The sequence below is a fragment of the Onychomys torridus genome, chromosome 1, assembly GCF_903995425.1.
Source record: "Onychomys torridus chromosome 1, mOncTor1.1, whole genome shotgun sequence".
In the NCBI taxonomy this organism is placed as follows: domain Eukaryota; kingdom Metazoa; phylum Chordata; class Mammalia; order Rodentia; family Cricetidae; genus Onychomys; species Onychomys torridus.
The window spans coordinates 60,469,861-60,486,435 of record NC_050443.1 but is presented as its reverse complement, the minus strand read 5'-3'; the positions used below and the strand labels follow the sequence as shown (position 1 = coordinate 60,486,435).

The following is a 16,575-nucleotide window of genomic DNA, read 5'->3' as shown; positions in this document are numbered from 1 at the left end:
TAAGGTAGAAGCCAGCACTCGGGAGGCAGAGGCAGACAGTTCTCTGTAATTTCAAGGCCAGCCTGGTCTGCACAGTGAGTTCCAGGGCAGCCAGAGCTAAACAGTGAAACCTTGTTTCAAAAGAAAGAGGAGCAATTGAAGACACCTGATAATAATCTCTGGCTTGCACATGTACATATGTGCTCCTTCCCAACACATGAACATTACACACACATATCCCATGTAACACACCAGAAACCTATCCTAGATACCAATTACTTCTGCTAAGATTCCTCCCCATCAGATGCATATGTTAAAGAAGTTTATAAGTTTTGCATTCGTGTTTACTCAACAGTGAGAACCATTAATTTTCTAGGTCATGGGCACTCCCTGCCATATATAAGGTCATCCAGTGGGGAATCAGGAAAACTAGCATTTCCTTAAAAAAAAACAAAAAACTTCTTAGCATGTCTTAATTATACATAATTGTGAGTTTCTTTTCTCCTTTCTTTTCCTTCCTTCCTTTCTTTCAAGACAGCATTTCTGGGTAACTCTAGCCCTAGTTGTCTGTCCTGGAACCCACTCTGTACATCAGGCTGGCCTTGAACTCAAATCCACCTGCCCAAGTGCTGGAATTAAAGGTGTGTGCCACCGCTGCTCCCTGGCTGAGTTCCATGCATGTGTTCCATGCATGCATGTGATGTGTTTTGTTCGTATGCAACCTCTTCCTCTCTCGTCACCTTCCCAATGCTGCCGACGACTCCTGTCCTCCTGCCAACTGCCCCCTACTTGTTTTTGAGGGGGTAACCAAAGAGCTTCCAATGAGGGCTGCTCACAGGGTCATAGGTGAAGGGTTATTTGCAGGAGCAGGGGCAACTCTCCAGTAGCTACACTACTTAAGAAAAGTCTCCCTCCCTCAGTAACCATTGCTGGTAGATCCTTGGGCGGGGGAAGGCCTGGTGTGCCCCCTCCCATCTGTTACCTTATAATTTAAAAAATAAAAGTACCAAGTGCTCTCTGTTTGAATGTGAGATGACAGAGTTGTAAGCTGGGCGGGCTGTTACAAGCCTTTATTTCCAGCACTCAGGGAGCAGGCAGATCTCTGAGTTCTAAGCTGTCTAGAGCTACAGAGTGAGACTTTTTTTTTTTTTTTTTAAGTTAAAATGGAATGGAATAGAGAATATGTGGAGGGGTGCAGGGAGGCCTGCACTCATGAATTAGTGTGGTGCCTTTACTTGCCCACTAACTTCTGCACTTACAGCTAGCAGAGGGGAAGGCCTGGGTTAATCCCCAGCATTGTCAGAAAATGCCAAATGTTGGGCTGGGGATGTAGCTGAATGGTAGAACATGCCTAAGACCCTCAGCATCATCAAAAGAAAAAAAAAAAACTATTCTTTTTAACTTTTCATTCTTGTTATTTTCTAACATATACACAGTAATGAGAATATAACATAAATTAGATGTGCTACTAGGGGCAGGTGGGCTGGAGGGATGGCTCAGAGGTTAAGAGCACCAACTGCTCTTTCAGAGGTCCTGAGTTCAATTCCCAGCACTCACATGGTGGTTCACAATGAGATCTGGCGCCCTCTTCTGGCACACAGGCAGAGCACTGCATACATAATAAATAAATCAATCTTTAAAAAAAACAAACAAAAACAAACTAGGGCAGGTGATCAGTAGTATTCTTGACACCGTGCCTGACTGGTACAACCTACAAATAGTAATAGCTGCAGGGGCACTGGCCTCTTATTCCCTCTCTTAAAAATGTAGGTGTGTCAACCAGGGACTCTACGTCTTCATTTCTGTTCATGATTCTCTCTCAAGCGGAAGTGAGATTACCAGAGGAACTAGCTGTATGTAGGCCTCACACTTTTCTCTACCTGAGGGTCTGACTTCTTGGTTTGTAATGCGCTTTCCTTCTTTCATCGTGAAGCCCAGGCCAGGGTGGAGCCATGACAATCCTTCAGCTTCCAAGCACCAGGATTACAGGGAGGGGCTACCACTCCTGACGTGCTTTCCTGATGGTTTATTTCACTCTAGAGAAATACAGATGTTACCTCGAACTCTAGGAAGAGTTTCCAGCTCTCTTCCCATTTCTGGACACCTTCAAATAGTTCCTTATGCACTTCATAATAGTTTCTTAACCGTATAACCTCGGCGTCATGAAGATGAAGCAGGTTTTCGGTGTAGTCATCTGCAACAGAAAAGTTCAGTAATGAGCTTTTATGGTTTTGGATTTTTTTTTTTTTTTTTAAACAAATGCCTTTAGTGCAGTGGTTCTCAACCTGTGGGTCTTGATGCCTTGGGGTCAATAACAGTTATGAAGTAACAAAATAATTTTATGGTTGAGGAGGGGGTCAGAAAAACCTGAAGAACAGTAATTTTTCTACCTTATAATAAAATGGCATAGGAGTAAATAAAATAAAAATAAACCTTAAAAAAGAAAAGAGAGGTATAAAAGCCAACCACAGTAGCTGGGGTGGACTAAAACAGTCCAAATCAATGCACATTTCTCCAAAATGTATTGTCTCTCTCTCTCTTTTTTTTTTTTTTTGAGACAGGGTTCCTCTGGGTAGCCCTGGCTGTCCTGGATCTCGCTCTGTAGCCTAGGCTGGCCTCGAACAGAGATCCACCTGCCTCTGCCTCCTGAGTGCTGGGATTAAAAGTGTGCACCACCAGCGCCCGGCCTTGTCTCTTTTTTCCATACTCTTCCTTTATGCCTTGCACAGCCAACTGACACACAAACTACCTAAAGATCTATTTTTTATTAGGATACTTTCACCTCTCTGCTCAGTTTAAGACAGCCTGAAACTCTTCTTGACTCCCCAAGTTCAGACAAAAGCTCAAGCATTTAGCTGTTATGTCTCTGGGTTCAGCTGCTCAACTTTGTGCTTTAGCGCCCTTTTCTTGAGTCGTGAAAACTAAGTGAGGTAATATTTTAAGGCTTGGCTCTATCTGCTCAGAAGTAGGAATACACAACTTCCTGGTGAGTGGCTAAGCTTAGAAAAGACCTTCATGTGAGGCAGCCACATGAAGAGCATCACCTCTGTACTAACCACAATAGTACGGGGCAAAAGCCTGTCTCTGCTCCTGGCTATAGAAGCACTGGTCCCAGAACTGAGCCAGCTCCACTCGAATGGTCTCAATCACTTGCTTTATGTTTTGCATTTTCAGTTCTTCTAACCGATCCAATTCTAACTGCAGCTGAAAGAAAAGACAAAGGTGATATTTAGACACACCTTCATATTTACTTGTTTACCTTTCCATGTTTAAATAAAATTACAAGATGAAGGTATAGAAGTAAATCGACAACACTCTTTATAACATTACAAAAGCCAGAAATCGAAGGAATATGCCCTCAAAATGTACCTAAATAGAACTTGTCTTTGCTGGCCCAAGACATAAGTAGTAAGGACATTAGACTGGACCCAGAATGCTCAGAGAGCACTATTTCCCCAACACCCATTGGTTGTCTTACCGCATTCCTGACTTTGGCTTTTGACCCAGTCATAATTGCAGCCACAGGTTCTTTCTCCTCTTCAGGTATTTGTAACCTATCCCAGAGCTCTCGGATTTGAGCACGGAGTCCCTCGCACTCTGCCTCATTTTTTGATTTTTTCACTTCCAGCTGGAGCAGAGAAAAGCAGTAGTTACAGCAAAATACAAAGGCTAGCTTCTGGTCTCTCAGGAAAACGTCTGGACCCATGAGAAAAGAAAGCATTTTTATGAGATCTATATATATACATATTCATATCTCCTCTATGTAGCACAGGCTGGCTTTGACTTCACTTCCTGAGTGCTGGGATTATAGTTTAGGTATATTCATTTACGTTGAATGCTAAGAGACATGTGCTCATGCCATCTACACACACACTGTAAGGCTGTCAGTGCCTTGGGTATCAGACCTATAACAGGATTCAAATATTGACTTCTTGTGGTTTTGTTTTGTTTTTAAGTTCTATTTATTATGTATAGTGTTCTGCATGTATGCCTGCACACCAGAAGAGGGCATCAGGTCTCATTATCAATGGTTGTGAGCCACCATGTGGTTGCTGGGAATTGAATTCAGGTCCTCTGGAAGTACAGTCAATGCTCTTAACCTCTGAGCCATCTCTCCAGCCCATTGTTGGTTGTGTTTTAAGACAACCTCATTATGCAGCCCTGGCTGGCCTAGAATTCACAAAGATTCATGCTTCTCCCTCCTGATTGCTGGGTTTAAAGGCATGTGCCACCATGCCCAGCTCAGGATTCAAATTTTAATTTTTTTATTATTATTAAACATTAGGATAATTAAAATGGCCAATGCAGTTTCATATGAAATTTCAATTTAATATTCTGTTGCAGAATATTCTCTAATATTTTAGAGAACCTGTTCCAAACCACAGCTAGGGTTGGCAAAAAAAAATCCAGTGTGGGCGAGAACTAAACTTTTCTATCTGAGGGGTAGGAAAAAACACATGCATTCTGATGATACCTTATTATTCCATCTTGAAATTACTTCCCTCTTGAAATCTTTCTCCTTTATGTCTTTACATAACGATATCTATTCCCAACACAAGGCTTTAGACAACATAAGAGTTACATTTTGAGGGTCACATTACATTTCTTGAGTAAATGATAAGAAGCAGAGCCATGCTGATAACACACGAGAGGTTTCTCTAGGACTTGGAATGGTGCACTGACCAGGCAGTCGGCACAGCTGGGAATGAGTAGCATGGCAACACTTAGCTGTCAGCCAGGCTCCCTGGTGAGCAGGCTGTAAAGCAATGGCATGAGACACATAGCACCTAGTGTTTGGCATTTCCCAATGGAGAGTGACACTGAAAGTGTCCCAAAACTAAAAATGTATTTTCCTATCCTGTGTGCAACCCCAGATCACAAAGAAGGAAACTTGTGACTCTTTATTCAAGGTTAGAGGTTAGATTATCCTCTGCATCCCTGGCCGATTGTGAAATCCTTCCCCACAGTTTAGCTGGATATTAAAACTATTTCTCTCTGGACTTGGTTAATTGATTAATTGCTATTCTGTCACTGGTGTAAATTTCAGGACCTAAACATAAACAGTTAGTTGGTTGAACCCGGAGTCTTGTATCATAAAAATGAGGTTAGGAGTTGGGGCAGAGAGTCAATTGCTGAGAGAATTTGTACAGGGAGTTCTGTCTTTAATGTTATCAGCCAGACTTCTGCAATTGAAGAACTGTTACTAAGGTTACTTTATGCCTGACCTTGGTTCAAAAATTAGATACCTGGGAATTCATTCTTGTGCATTTCCTGTGAAGGTTTATCTTACAAATTCATATGCAGGGGCAACTAGTCTACTTTGAATTTGCTCTGAGGTCTTAATCAGCTAATTGTATGTAATTGTCTTGAAGCCATGGAATGAAGGCCTGCCTATGAAAGTATATTTTATTCACCCAAACTACACAGTGTAAGAAGAAATAATCTTTCTGTCAATCCACAGAAATAACTGTGCCCAATAAGTGGATTGGGCACAACAGGCCATGGGAGGAAAACAGCATTCATAGTATCCTGTGGCCCCATAAGCAAGGAACCTTGACAAGGTTCCTCCGTCAGAGTTAGTCATCTGGTGGGTTGACCTTATGAATATTAGTTGTCACCTCTGGCAATATTCTAAGAAATATTATTACATTTCTATTTCACATAAATGTGGTTTGGACTCATTGTCTAGGGTCTAGGATTCATGAGACTACAAGTTTTGAGTTCAGTCTCTACCACTAAAAAAGGAAACGGGAGCCGGGACAGAGCTTCATCAAAAGTGCTGCGACTCAAGCAGCAAGAGCCGAGTCAACCCAGACCCACGCACAAAGCTGCCTGCCTGGTAGGGTGTGCTCGTAATCTCGGCGTTGCCGTGTGGAAATGTGCCACTGTTTCATCTTGCCTGCCTAAGGCACCTCATTGGTTTAATAGAAAGCTGAATGGCCAATAGCTAGGCAGGAGAGGTTAGGTGGGACTTCTGGGCAGAGAGAGAAACTCAAGGTGACTCTAAGCACGAGGGAGACGCCAGGGGGGCCATGGAGGGAGTCAGACATACAGAATGGAAGAGAGGTAAAAAGCCATGTGGCAGAATGTAGATTAATAGAAATAGGTTAATTTAATTTATAAGAGCTAGTTAGGAACAAAAATAAGCTAAAGGCCAAGCTTTCACAATTAATACTAAGTCTCTGTGTTATTATTTGGAAGCTGGCAGTCCCAAGAAAGTCGACAAGAAAGTCCAACTTCCAACTACCTTTACATCTTAGTACAGGAAAGGTGAGACAGATCTGGAAGGCTCAATGGCTGGAAGCCTGGCTAATAAGTGAGCACTAGTCCCAGTGAGAACTTGTCTCACTAAGGTGATAGCTCCTAGTAATGACACTTGCAGCTGAGCTTTGACACATGCTCTCTGTCACACCCACCCACACCAACCAGATATATTACCTATTGTTCTTTGTTTTCACTTATTCTGTGTGTGTGCGCGTGTATGTGTGTGCGTGTGCGTGTGTGTGTGTGTGTGTGTGTGTGTGTGTGTGCACACGCGCGCGTCTGTGTGTGTGTGTGTGCGCGTGTGTGTGTGTGTGTCTGTCTGTCTCTCTCTCTCTCTATCGATTTTCAAGATAGGGTTTCTCTGTGTAGCCCTGGCTATCCTAGACCTCTCTCCATAGACCTTGAACTCAGAGATCTGCCTTCCCTTGCCTCCCAAGTGTTGGGATTAAAGGTGTGGATCACCTCCCCCCACACACACACTTTTGCTTATTCTCTTAATTCACACTGGCACCTTATTTAAGACTAAAGAAGAGCTATTAGTTTTTCAAACTGATGACTACTAGTGAGATGGTACACCATAATCTGACCAGATCCTACCTGCTGCAGCAGCTTCTGTAGTGTTGCAATGTTCTCCAGTGATAGACAAAAGGCGCTTTCATCTTCACACACTACATCTCTTTCAAAGCTTGTATCTGGAGTGTGTTCTAAGTCTTCCATACACAGTATGATTTGTTTCTTAAGGTTGACAAATTGCTCATGCCTAGATTCCTAAAATGAACAAAATTATTTTAAGATGCCTAGAAGCCAAATGAAATTTTAAGGTTGAATGAATGCAGGCAGCGTACCTTTGTTTCCCTCAGAGTTGCCAGGCGTTGCCGGAACAGGTTCAGCTCTTCCAGGGTGGGGACAGAGGTGCTGTCCACATCATATGGCGACATACAGAGAATTTCACAGAGCTCCTGATCTTGTTCTTGAAGTAGCTTGAGTTCCTGCTTTCTCTCCTTTTTCTGTTTTCTCATCAGTTCCACTTGAGTGCGCAAATCTTTTTCTAGTTGCAAGACAGTTGTGTCTCTTTCTTCCTGTGTGAAATAAGATATGAGTATTGTAAGGTCCAAGGATGGGAAGGAAACTCGGAGAGAACATGAATGACAAATGTTTACTTTTACAAACAAGGCAGTTTAAGCCAGGGGTGGTGGCACACACCTTTAATACTAGCACTTGGGAGGCGGAGGCAGAGGCAGGGGGATATCTGTGAGTTCAAGGCCAGCCTGGTCTACAAAGTGAGTTTCAAGATGGCCAAGGCTATCACACAGAGAAACCCTGTCTCAAAACAAAAAACAAACAAACCAACACCCCCAGGTAGCTTATGGCCAACAGAAAATGATGTAAACAGGATCGATCACCTAGGGTTTCTAGCAGGGAAGGCAAACAGGGCCTTTTGTATCTCTTGACTTGTACTATGTGGCTAAGGAAGACTTCAAAGTCCTGATCCTGCCACCTCTGTGTCAGGCGCTGATTACAGGCATGGGTCACCATGCCCAACTTCCTTTTCCAATGGTAAAATACTCCTAAGTTATCACCCTATGTACCATCTTTCACGGTTGTTTGTTTGGTTTGGTTTTTCAAGACAGGGTTTCTCTGTGTATCCCTGCTTGTCCTGGCCTCTGCCTCCCGAGTGCTGAGATTAAAGGCGTGCGCCACCACCGTCCGGCTCCATCTTTGACATTCTTAAGTGTACAGTGCAGTGGTATTAAACACAGATAGTTTTCAACTCAGCAACAGATTTCATGATATTTTCATCTTCACAATGGGACAAAAGCAGTATGTACTCAGCAGAATCTATATTGCTTGTTTTTCACTTTCATTACAGTACTCAAATTACACAAACCATGAAAACTTTTTTTTTGAGATGGTCTCATTGGCCTTGAACCTGAGATCTTCCTGGCTCAGGTTTCCACATGCTAAGATTACAGGCCTTCACTGTCATACCAAGCAACCATCAAATGTGTACAACCTCTTGACACTGTGGCACAACACTGACATACACAGTTACAGTTCACACCTGAGAACAGGGCTGTAAGATGGCTTGGAGGGTAAAGGCTTGTTGCCAAGCCTGACAACCTGAGTTTGATCCCCAGAACCCACAAGGTAGAAGGAGAAAACCAACTCAAGCAAATTGTCCCTGACCTCTACAGGCCAATGGCATGTGCACATCCACAAAGCCACAATAAATTAAACAAAAACAAAAACAAATCTGCCGGGGCAATGATGGCACATGCCTCTAATCTCAGCTCTTGGGAGGCGGAGCCAGGTGAATTTCTGTAGGTTCGAGGCCAGCCTGGTCTATACAAAACGAGTTCCAGGACAGCTAGGACTGTTACACAGAGAAACCCTGTCTCAAAAAAACAAACAACCCCCCCCAAAAAAAAACAAAAAACCATCACCATTAAACAATAAAGTTCTCATATTTTAAGAACTTTATAAATTAAAAAAAAAAAATCTAAATAGCTGGGTGGTGGTAGCCACGCCTTTAATCTCAGCACTTCAGGAGGCAGAGCCAGGCGGATCTTTCTGAGTTCAAGGCCAGCCTAGTCTACAGAATGAGATCCAGGAGAGGCACCAAAACTACACAGAGAAACCCTGTCTCGAAAAACAAACAAACAAAACCAAAACCAAAAACAAGCCCCCAGAAATCCACAATGATACATCCTCTGTAGACTGCTGGCAAAGGTCGAGAGAAAGCCTGATCTGACCTGGTCTGGTGATCAGATGGCCAAACACCCTAATGGTCGTGCTGGAACTCTCATCCAATAACTGATGGAAGTGGATGCAGAGATCCTTGGCCAGGCCCCAGGTAGAGCTCCAGGAGTCCAATTGTCAAGAAAGAGGAGGGACTGTAAGAGTGTGAATTGTTGAGACCAAGATTGGAAAAGCACAGGGACAAATAGCCAACTGTATGGAAGCACTTGAATTATGGGCTGTGGGAGTCCCCAACTGGATCAGGGCCTCTGGATAAGTGAGACAATTGAATAGCTTGAACTGTTTGTGAGGCACCCAGGCAGTGGGACCAGGACCTGTCCTTAGTACATGAGCTGGCTGTTTGGAACCTTGGGCTTACACAGGGACACTTTGCTCAGCCTGGAAGGAGGGGACTGGACCTGCCTGTACTGAATGCACCAGGTTTAAATGAATCCCCAGAGGAGTCTTAGAGGAGGTGGGAATGGAGGGGAGGGGATGGAGGGAAGGCAGGGGCGGGAGGGGGAAGGACAGGGGAACCCATGGCTGAGGTGTAAAATTAAAACACAAATATAATAAATAACAACAAAAAAATCTAAATAGTTTTTTAAATGTGTCACCATTGTGTATAGTGGGAACACACACTTGGCCATGACATACATATGACAGTCATAGGCCAGCTTTATGAAGTCGATTCTTCCTGCTTATCCTCATGTGAGCTCTGGGGGCTGACCTCAGGTCATCAGGCGTTTACATGACAAGTCATTATTCTGCTGACCCATCCTGTTGGCCCCATCTCTTATTTCTGGCCAATACCAGGGATTAAAACTAGGACATCATGCTGGTCAAATCTGCTACCACTGAACTACATCCACAGTGGTAAGATTACAATTTTGTGTTAACCCACAGGTTGAACATTTGTGTATGAGATGCCCAACTCTAGGCTAATGTGTTTTGTGCATGGGTACAACAACCAATTACAATTTTCAGTAATTGAATTGTATGAACTGTACAATTTTTTTACATTTATGATGGCTTTATTAGGATGTAAATGTAAATATAGCTGTGTAGCTGGGTGGTAGTGGCGTACGCCTTTAATCCCAGCACTTGGGAGGCAGAGCCAGCCGGATCTCTGTGAGTTCGAGGCCAGCCTGGGCTACCAAGTAAGTTCCAGGAGAGGCGCAAAGCTACACAGAGAAACCCCATTTTGAAAAACAAAAACAAAAACATATATATGCTGGGATTAAAGGTGTAAGCCATCCCTGCATGGCAATCTGGCTTTTTTGCAAGTATTATGAGGACTGAATTCCAGTTCTCATGCCTATGAGGGAAGGACTTTAACCAATTAACCCATTTCTTCAATGTTCCCCTACCCTCCTCTTTCAAAGATCATCTGTGCCTACCTTTTCCTGAAAGTTAACTTAAAACATTATTATGAGCTTTATAAAACTCAAATACAGCAGAAGTTTTTGATCACCTAATAGCTGTTCCATGTCAATCAATAGGGTAACTATCTCTCACATTTCTCCTCTCTATCCCTCCTCCTCCTCCAAGAAAGCCTTCCATTTCCAGTCCTAAGTTAAAAAACGTACTCCTCCATCTTGACCCCAACCAACCCCCAGCACACTGTGCTGCCACACCTGAAATGGCTTCACTTGTAACTCACTGCACAGTGTACTCAGTTCCTTCTGACAGATGGAGATGCTCTTGAGAAGCCTTTCCCTCAGGCTCTCCTCTTCAGCAATCATCCTATCCAGAAGGTCCTGTAAGAGAGAAAACAGTTAGTAAAGGTTTGGAGCCACTGGGAATAAAAACAAAACACAACAAAACCAACTAGCATCTCAAAACTCCCATAATTTCAAATTTTGCAGAAAGGGCTTTAAAGAAACAAAACCAAGAAGAGCCTGTGATATCCTAGTATGAATAACCAGATATTATTATTATTTTATTTATTATTATGTGTGCTCATGATCTGGGGTTGAGGAATGCAAACCACAGAATAATGTGGAGAGAAGACAGCTTTATGCCTTAATTCTCCCCTGATACCTTATATGGGTTCTGGTGATGTAGCTCAGGCCTTCAGACTTATGTCATGGAGTTAGTTACAGGTGCCTTTGCCTACTAAGTGACCTCTCCAAGTCCCCAGAGATCAGTCTGTCTGCTCTCTCTAAAAGGCAGCAACACCCCTACCTACTCATCTTACCGCAGAGACCAGCACCCCTGAACTCACCTTGATATGTTTCTTCACCACTTCAGTTCTCTGTAACCGCTGCTCCTCTGGAATCCCAATTAATTCCCATATTTCCCGAAGGTGAGTTAGAGCTTTCTGGAGGCATACGATGGACTCCTCTGCCAGTACTTCACTGAAAATCAATGTAAAACCATTTTGCTTATAATAGCCAGCATCACTGCCTCCAGACTAAAGCACTATTTTCAGGAGCTAAATTGAGTAGTTTCCCAGTGGCCTTAAGAATAAAATAAAATCAGTGAGAGCATACTAGTTTAATAATATGCGCATAGCTATTCTCCGTGCCTTCTAAATGCCAAAGAAGCAAAATTATTAATATCCATTCTTGGTAAGACCTAATGACTTTGATCCATGATTCTATGTATGGCAGTATAATACTGAAAATCAGAAATCCTTTTATAAAAGAAAAGTCAAACAAAATATCAGTAAAATAAACTCCCAATATAAGAGCTTGCATGTAAAAAGCCCCCTGAAAACAGATGGCAAAGAATTGGGCATGTTATCTTGTGCCTATAAAGCCTGCACTTGAAAGACTGAGGCCAACCTGGGAAACAGAATGAGAGCCTTTAATCTCAGCACTCAGGAGGCAGAGAGGCAGGCAGATCTCTGAGTTCAATACCAGCCTCATCTATAGTGTGAGTTCCAGGACAGGCAGGGCAATACAGAGAAGCCGTGTCTTGCAAAACCAAAAAGGAAAAAAAAAAACAAGGGCTGGACTGTAGCTCAGTGGTCAAGTGCTTGCCTAGCATCTGTACAGTCCCATGTTCAGTTCCCAGCACAGGCCAAGATTGGGTAAGACAACCAAAGGAAGACTTGACACAGGTCTCACTTATGTAGCCTCAAGTAGCCCTAAACCTAAGATTCTTCTCTCAGTCTCCGGAGTGCTGGGATCACAAATGTGCACAACACCCAGCTTGATTCTGCAATTACAACTAGTGACCCAAAGAAAGGATAAATCTAAAAGATATCATTACAGGCTGGAGAGATGGCTCAGCAATTTAGAGCATGGGCTGCTCTTCCAGAGGACCCAGGTTCAATTCCCAGTACCCACATGACAGCTCACAACTGTCCAGTTCCAGATCTGGTACCCTCACACAGACATACATGCAACAACAAAATACCAATGTACATTATAAACAAACATATCATCACATCATCACGTGGTGGTAAATATGTAAGAAAGAACAAATTTTCATATTCCTGATATACTGTCCACATTGGTACACCCATTTAAAAATGTTGGGTGGTACATGCCTGCCATCCTAACACTTAGGAAGCTAAGTTGGGACAGGGAGCTCAAGGGTCGTCTGGTCTACATATCAAGTTCTAGGACAGCCAGGGCTCAACACAAAGACCCTGGTTTGGTTTGGTTTGAAAGTGGTCGGAGGATCTGGGGTACAAGGCAAGAGCTACTCTGTCAAAAAAAAAAAAAAAAAAAAAGCCAGGTGGCACATACCTTTAATCCCAGCACTCAGGAGGCAGAGGCAGGGGGATCTGAAGCCAGCCTGGTCTACAGGACAGCCAGATCTGCACAGAGACCTTGTCTCAATAAAAGAAATAGTGAGTGGTCACAGAAGCACCAGTCATAGCATGTAATTTCTTTTAAAGGAAAAGATTTTACAGTACTCCATCCATCTTAGAAATGTTAATAACTAAGGCAGTTAATACAATTTCTATGAAGCTAAGGAGCTTCCCTAAAGAAGCATGCCTTTTATACTTCACTTTGATAATAAAAAGCTAGCCATGTCAAACTGGTATTAACATCTCATTAAAAATAACTTTCTCCGGGGCTGGAGAGATGACTCAGAGGTTAAGAGCACTGGCTGTTCTTCCAGAGGTCCTGAGTTCAATTCCCAGCATCCACATGCTGGCTCACAACCATCTAGAATGAGATCTGGTGCACTCTTCTAGTGTGCAGACATACATACATATATGTGCAGAACATTGTATACATAATAAATAAATCTTAAAAAACAAAAACAAGAAACAAAAAACTTTCTCCTTAGTCTTAAAGGTCCACTCTACTAGCCAATCTCCATGACAGCTGGATTTCTATGAAAAAAATTAATTGATCCAAGCCTCTGAGAACATGTTCAACTTCTCCCAGAGACTTCACACTCTTAGGAAAACAGTTCAGTTACCTTATCATCCGACCTATCAACCCCTCCAGGATGCAGCCAAGAGAACTTCCTGCATCTTCCCTGGACAATGTCCCCTACTCTACTCATATACAGCTTATTTTCTGATGCTGCATATTTTTACAAACTAGTTCCCTTCATCTGTCACAGTCTTGTCTGGAGAACTATGAACATGTCAGACACCATCACTACATGTTTTTTAATTTATTTTTATGTGCACGTGTGTTTTGTCTGCATGTATGTCTGTGCACCATGTATATATGTGCCTAAGGTGGTCAGAAGAGGACACTGAATCCCTTGGAACTTGAGTTACAAACATTGTGAGCTGCCATCTGGGTGTTAAGAATTAAACTCAGGTGGGGTGGCGGTGGTGGTGCATGCCTTTAATCCCAGCACTGGGAGGCAGAGCCAGCCAGATCTCTGTGAGTTTGAGGCCAGCCTGGTCTCCAAAGCGAGTTGCAGGAAAGGCACCAAAACTACACAGAGAAACCCTGTCTGGGGGGCGGGGGGAGACATTAAACTCAGGTCTTCTAGAAGAACAACCAGTGCTCGTCACCTCTGAGCCATCTCTCCAGTCCCATCACTACAGCTGGATCATCTTCATATTGACAGACCTTCATTCACAATAGTTCATTAAATGTGAAATGAGGACTGGGCATGGTGGAGCATAGCTTTAATCCCAGAGGCAGGTGACTCTCTCAGGCCATCCAGAGTTATATATAAGATCCTGTCCCAGCACTCAGGAGGCAGAGGCAGGTGGGTCTCTGAGTTCAAGGGTAGGCTGGTCTATACAGCAAGTTCTTGGACAGCCAGGAAGGACTACACAGAGAAACCCTGCTCTTCCAGAGTACCTGAGTCTGTGCAAATATCCATACACAAACAAGTACACATAATTAAAAAGACTCTTCCCTCCCAAAAAAAAGGGCCACATGTGATGGTGCACACCTCTAATCCCAGTACCCTGAAGGCAGAGGCAGTTGCATTTCTGTGTGTTTGAGGACAGCCTGGTCTACATAGTGAGTTCCAGGGCAGCCAGGGCTGTGTAGAGACCCTGTTGTTTTTTTGTTTTTTGTTTGTTTGTTTTTCGAGACAGGGTTTCTCTGTGCAGCTTTGCACCTTTCCTGGATCTCGCTCTGTAGACCAGGCTGGCCTCGAACTCACAAAGATCTGCCTGCCTCTGCCTCCCCGAGTGCTGGGATTAAAGGCATGCGCCACCACTGCACAGCTGAGACCCTGTTTTAAAAGCCTCCCCAAATAAATAAATAACAAAATAAAAAAATCTTTTAAGAAATATCTGAGACATAAATTCGAGGACCTCAAATCCAAAGATGCAAAGTATTTGCTATGGTATGGCCTTCCTGTAATCTCAGTAAGAAGACCCTGCCTTGAAATTTAAAAAGAAAAAAATCATGCCGGGTGAAGTGGCACACCTTTAATCTCAGCACTTGGGAAGCAGAGGCAGGTGGATCTCTGAGAGTTTGAGGCCAGCCTGGGCTTCAGAGTGAGTTCCAGGACAGACAGGGCAGTTATAGAGAAATCCTGTCTCAAAAAAACAAAAATCAGGGCTGGAGAGAAGGCTCAGAGGTTAAGAGTACTGACTGCTCTTCCAGAGGTCCTGAATTCAATTCCCAGCAACCACATGGTGGCTCACAACCATCTGTAATGAGATCTGGCACCCTCTTCTGTGTACATAATAAATGAATAAAATCTTTAAAACAAAAAATCAAACAAAAAAATCAGAAGATGCTTGAACAACCCATACCAAAACACACACACACTTTGAAAGACAGGGTCTCATATGTTAGTCTGGCCTTGAACTAGAACCTCCTGCCTTTACCTCCCTAAAGAATAGTGGGAGTACAGATATGTGCCACCATACCCAGCTGTTTGGGCCTCCTAATTTGAGACAGGACCCAGGTGAGGGTCATCATACCCAAATATACTTTGAATACCAGTTTCCTTTAGATGTCATTTAGGGTTTTAATAGTCTTCATAAAGCACCATTATCTTAATCCCAGAAGAGCTTAAATATAATGTTCAGATGAGATTATATGGAATCCTTAGCCTCATACAGAATTTGTATTCACAATACTATCTATTAAATGTTTGCATTCTATTCCTATTCTCTTGAGGTCAAGTATCTAGAGGTAAAAAAATATGATCAAAATCAATAATCACGTAACCAAGGCTCTTAGAAATTACGAAGTCAGTGACTACAAGCTAACACTAAATCTCACAGTCCTTCCCACTACTTTCAGAAGGCATTTGTATAGCCTCAGCACAAGAGCCCTTCGTTCGCACTGATAGTATTTTAGAAGCGGGAAAACGGGCATTCAGCCTCTTGCCCGAAGAGTCAGTTCTGGTCCGACTTCAAATTGGACACTCCCTAGCAGAACCTGGGCATCTCAAAACGATCGGGGGAAAAAAAAAAACAACAACAACAACAACCCGTAATTTGAGTTTAATTTACAAGGAAATCAAGCCATCTTCCAATTCAAGTAAACGGTTAACACCGAAGGGCAGACGCGAAGAAAAACAATACATTTAAAAATTTCACGGCTTTTTGAACCGGCCTCCTACGTAGCCTAGGTTAGACTCAAGGCAATCTGCTTGTTCCGGCCTCCCCATCAACGAGATGCCGGCCTTTGAGAACCGAGGAGTCAACACCACTGCAGGCTCAGCTTTTCCACGGAGCGGCTGGTGGGTGACAAGCTGCACCTGAGACGCGGCGGCGGGGCCGGCACCCCAGGCTGCAGCAGCGGCGGGTCTCGCTGGCACCTGCGCTCGGCCGCCAGCCGCGCCCCGGCCTGAGACGCACCCTCCCGGGCCTCGCCCTGCGCTGTCCCGCTCGCAGCTCACCCGCCGGGCCCCGCTCCCCTCCCGGGCCCCGCTCCTCTCCCGGGCCCCCAGCCTCCGACACAGGGGCCTGAGCCCGGGCGTACGCAGGCTCTCGAACCTTGTACCGGACCGCACCTCAACAGAGGCTCCCTCCCCTAAGAGACCCGCACCTTCTCCTCATGGCGGACGCTCCAGGCAGCCAAGACTCGAGACCCTCCACCTCCCCACGCGGGACGGAGGACAGTAACCACCCGCGGACGCCTTCGCTCCCAGCCGGGTCTCGTCTCTGCTCTCGAGCCGTTGGACCCCGCGGAATTCAAACCCAGCCGGAGGCGGAGCCGTCCGACAATTGGCTGGTGTTTCCGCCACTCA

At 44.0% G+C, this 16,575-nt stretch overlaps 1 protein-coding gene across 3 annotated transcripts in view; it reads right to left on the bottom strand.

Moving 5' to 3' along the window:
* The window catches only part of Prc1 (protein regulator of cytokinesis 1), a 24,568-nt gene extending 7,993 nt beyond the window's left edge, over positions 1 to 16,575 (bottom strand). For all 3 annotated transcript variants that reach the window (XM_036185559.1, XM_036185541.1, XM_036185550.1), the window contains exons 1-8: positions 16,374 to 16,575; positions 11,210 to 11,342; positions 10,620 to 10,742; positions 7,089 to 7,322; positions 6,841 to 7,011; positions 3,458 to 3,607; positions 3,036 to 3,183; positions 2,037 to 2,173 (exon numbers count right to left, since the gene is read on the bottom strand). In XM_036185559.1, coding sequence (XP_036041452.1) covers positions 2,037 to 2,173; positions 3,036 to 3,183; positions 3,458 to 3,607; positions 6,841 to 7,011; positions 7,089 to 7,322; positions 10,620 to 10,742; positions 11,210 to 11,342; positions 16,374 to 16,384 — 1,107 coding nt within the window. In that variant the 5' untranslated portion in view covers positions 16,385 to 16,575. The remainder of the gene's footprint in view (positions 1 to 2,036; positions 2,174 to 3,035; positions 3,184 to 3,457; positions 3,608 to 6,840; positions 7,012 to 7,088; positions 7,323 to 10,619; positions 10,743 to 11,209; positions 11,343 to 16,373) is intronic.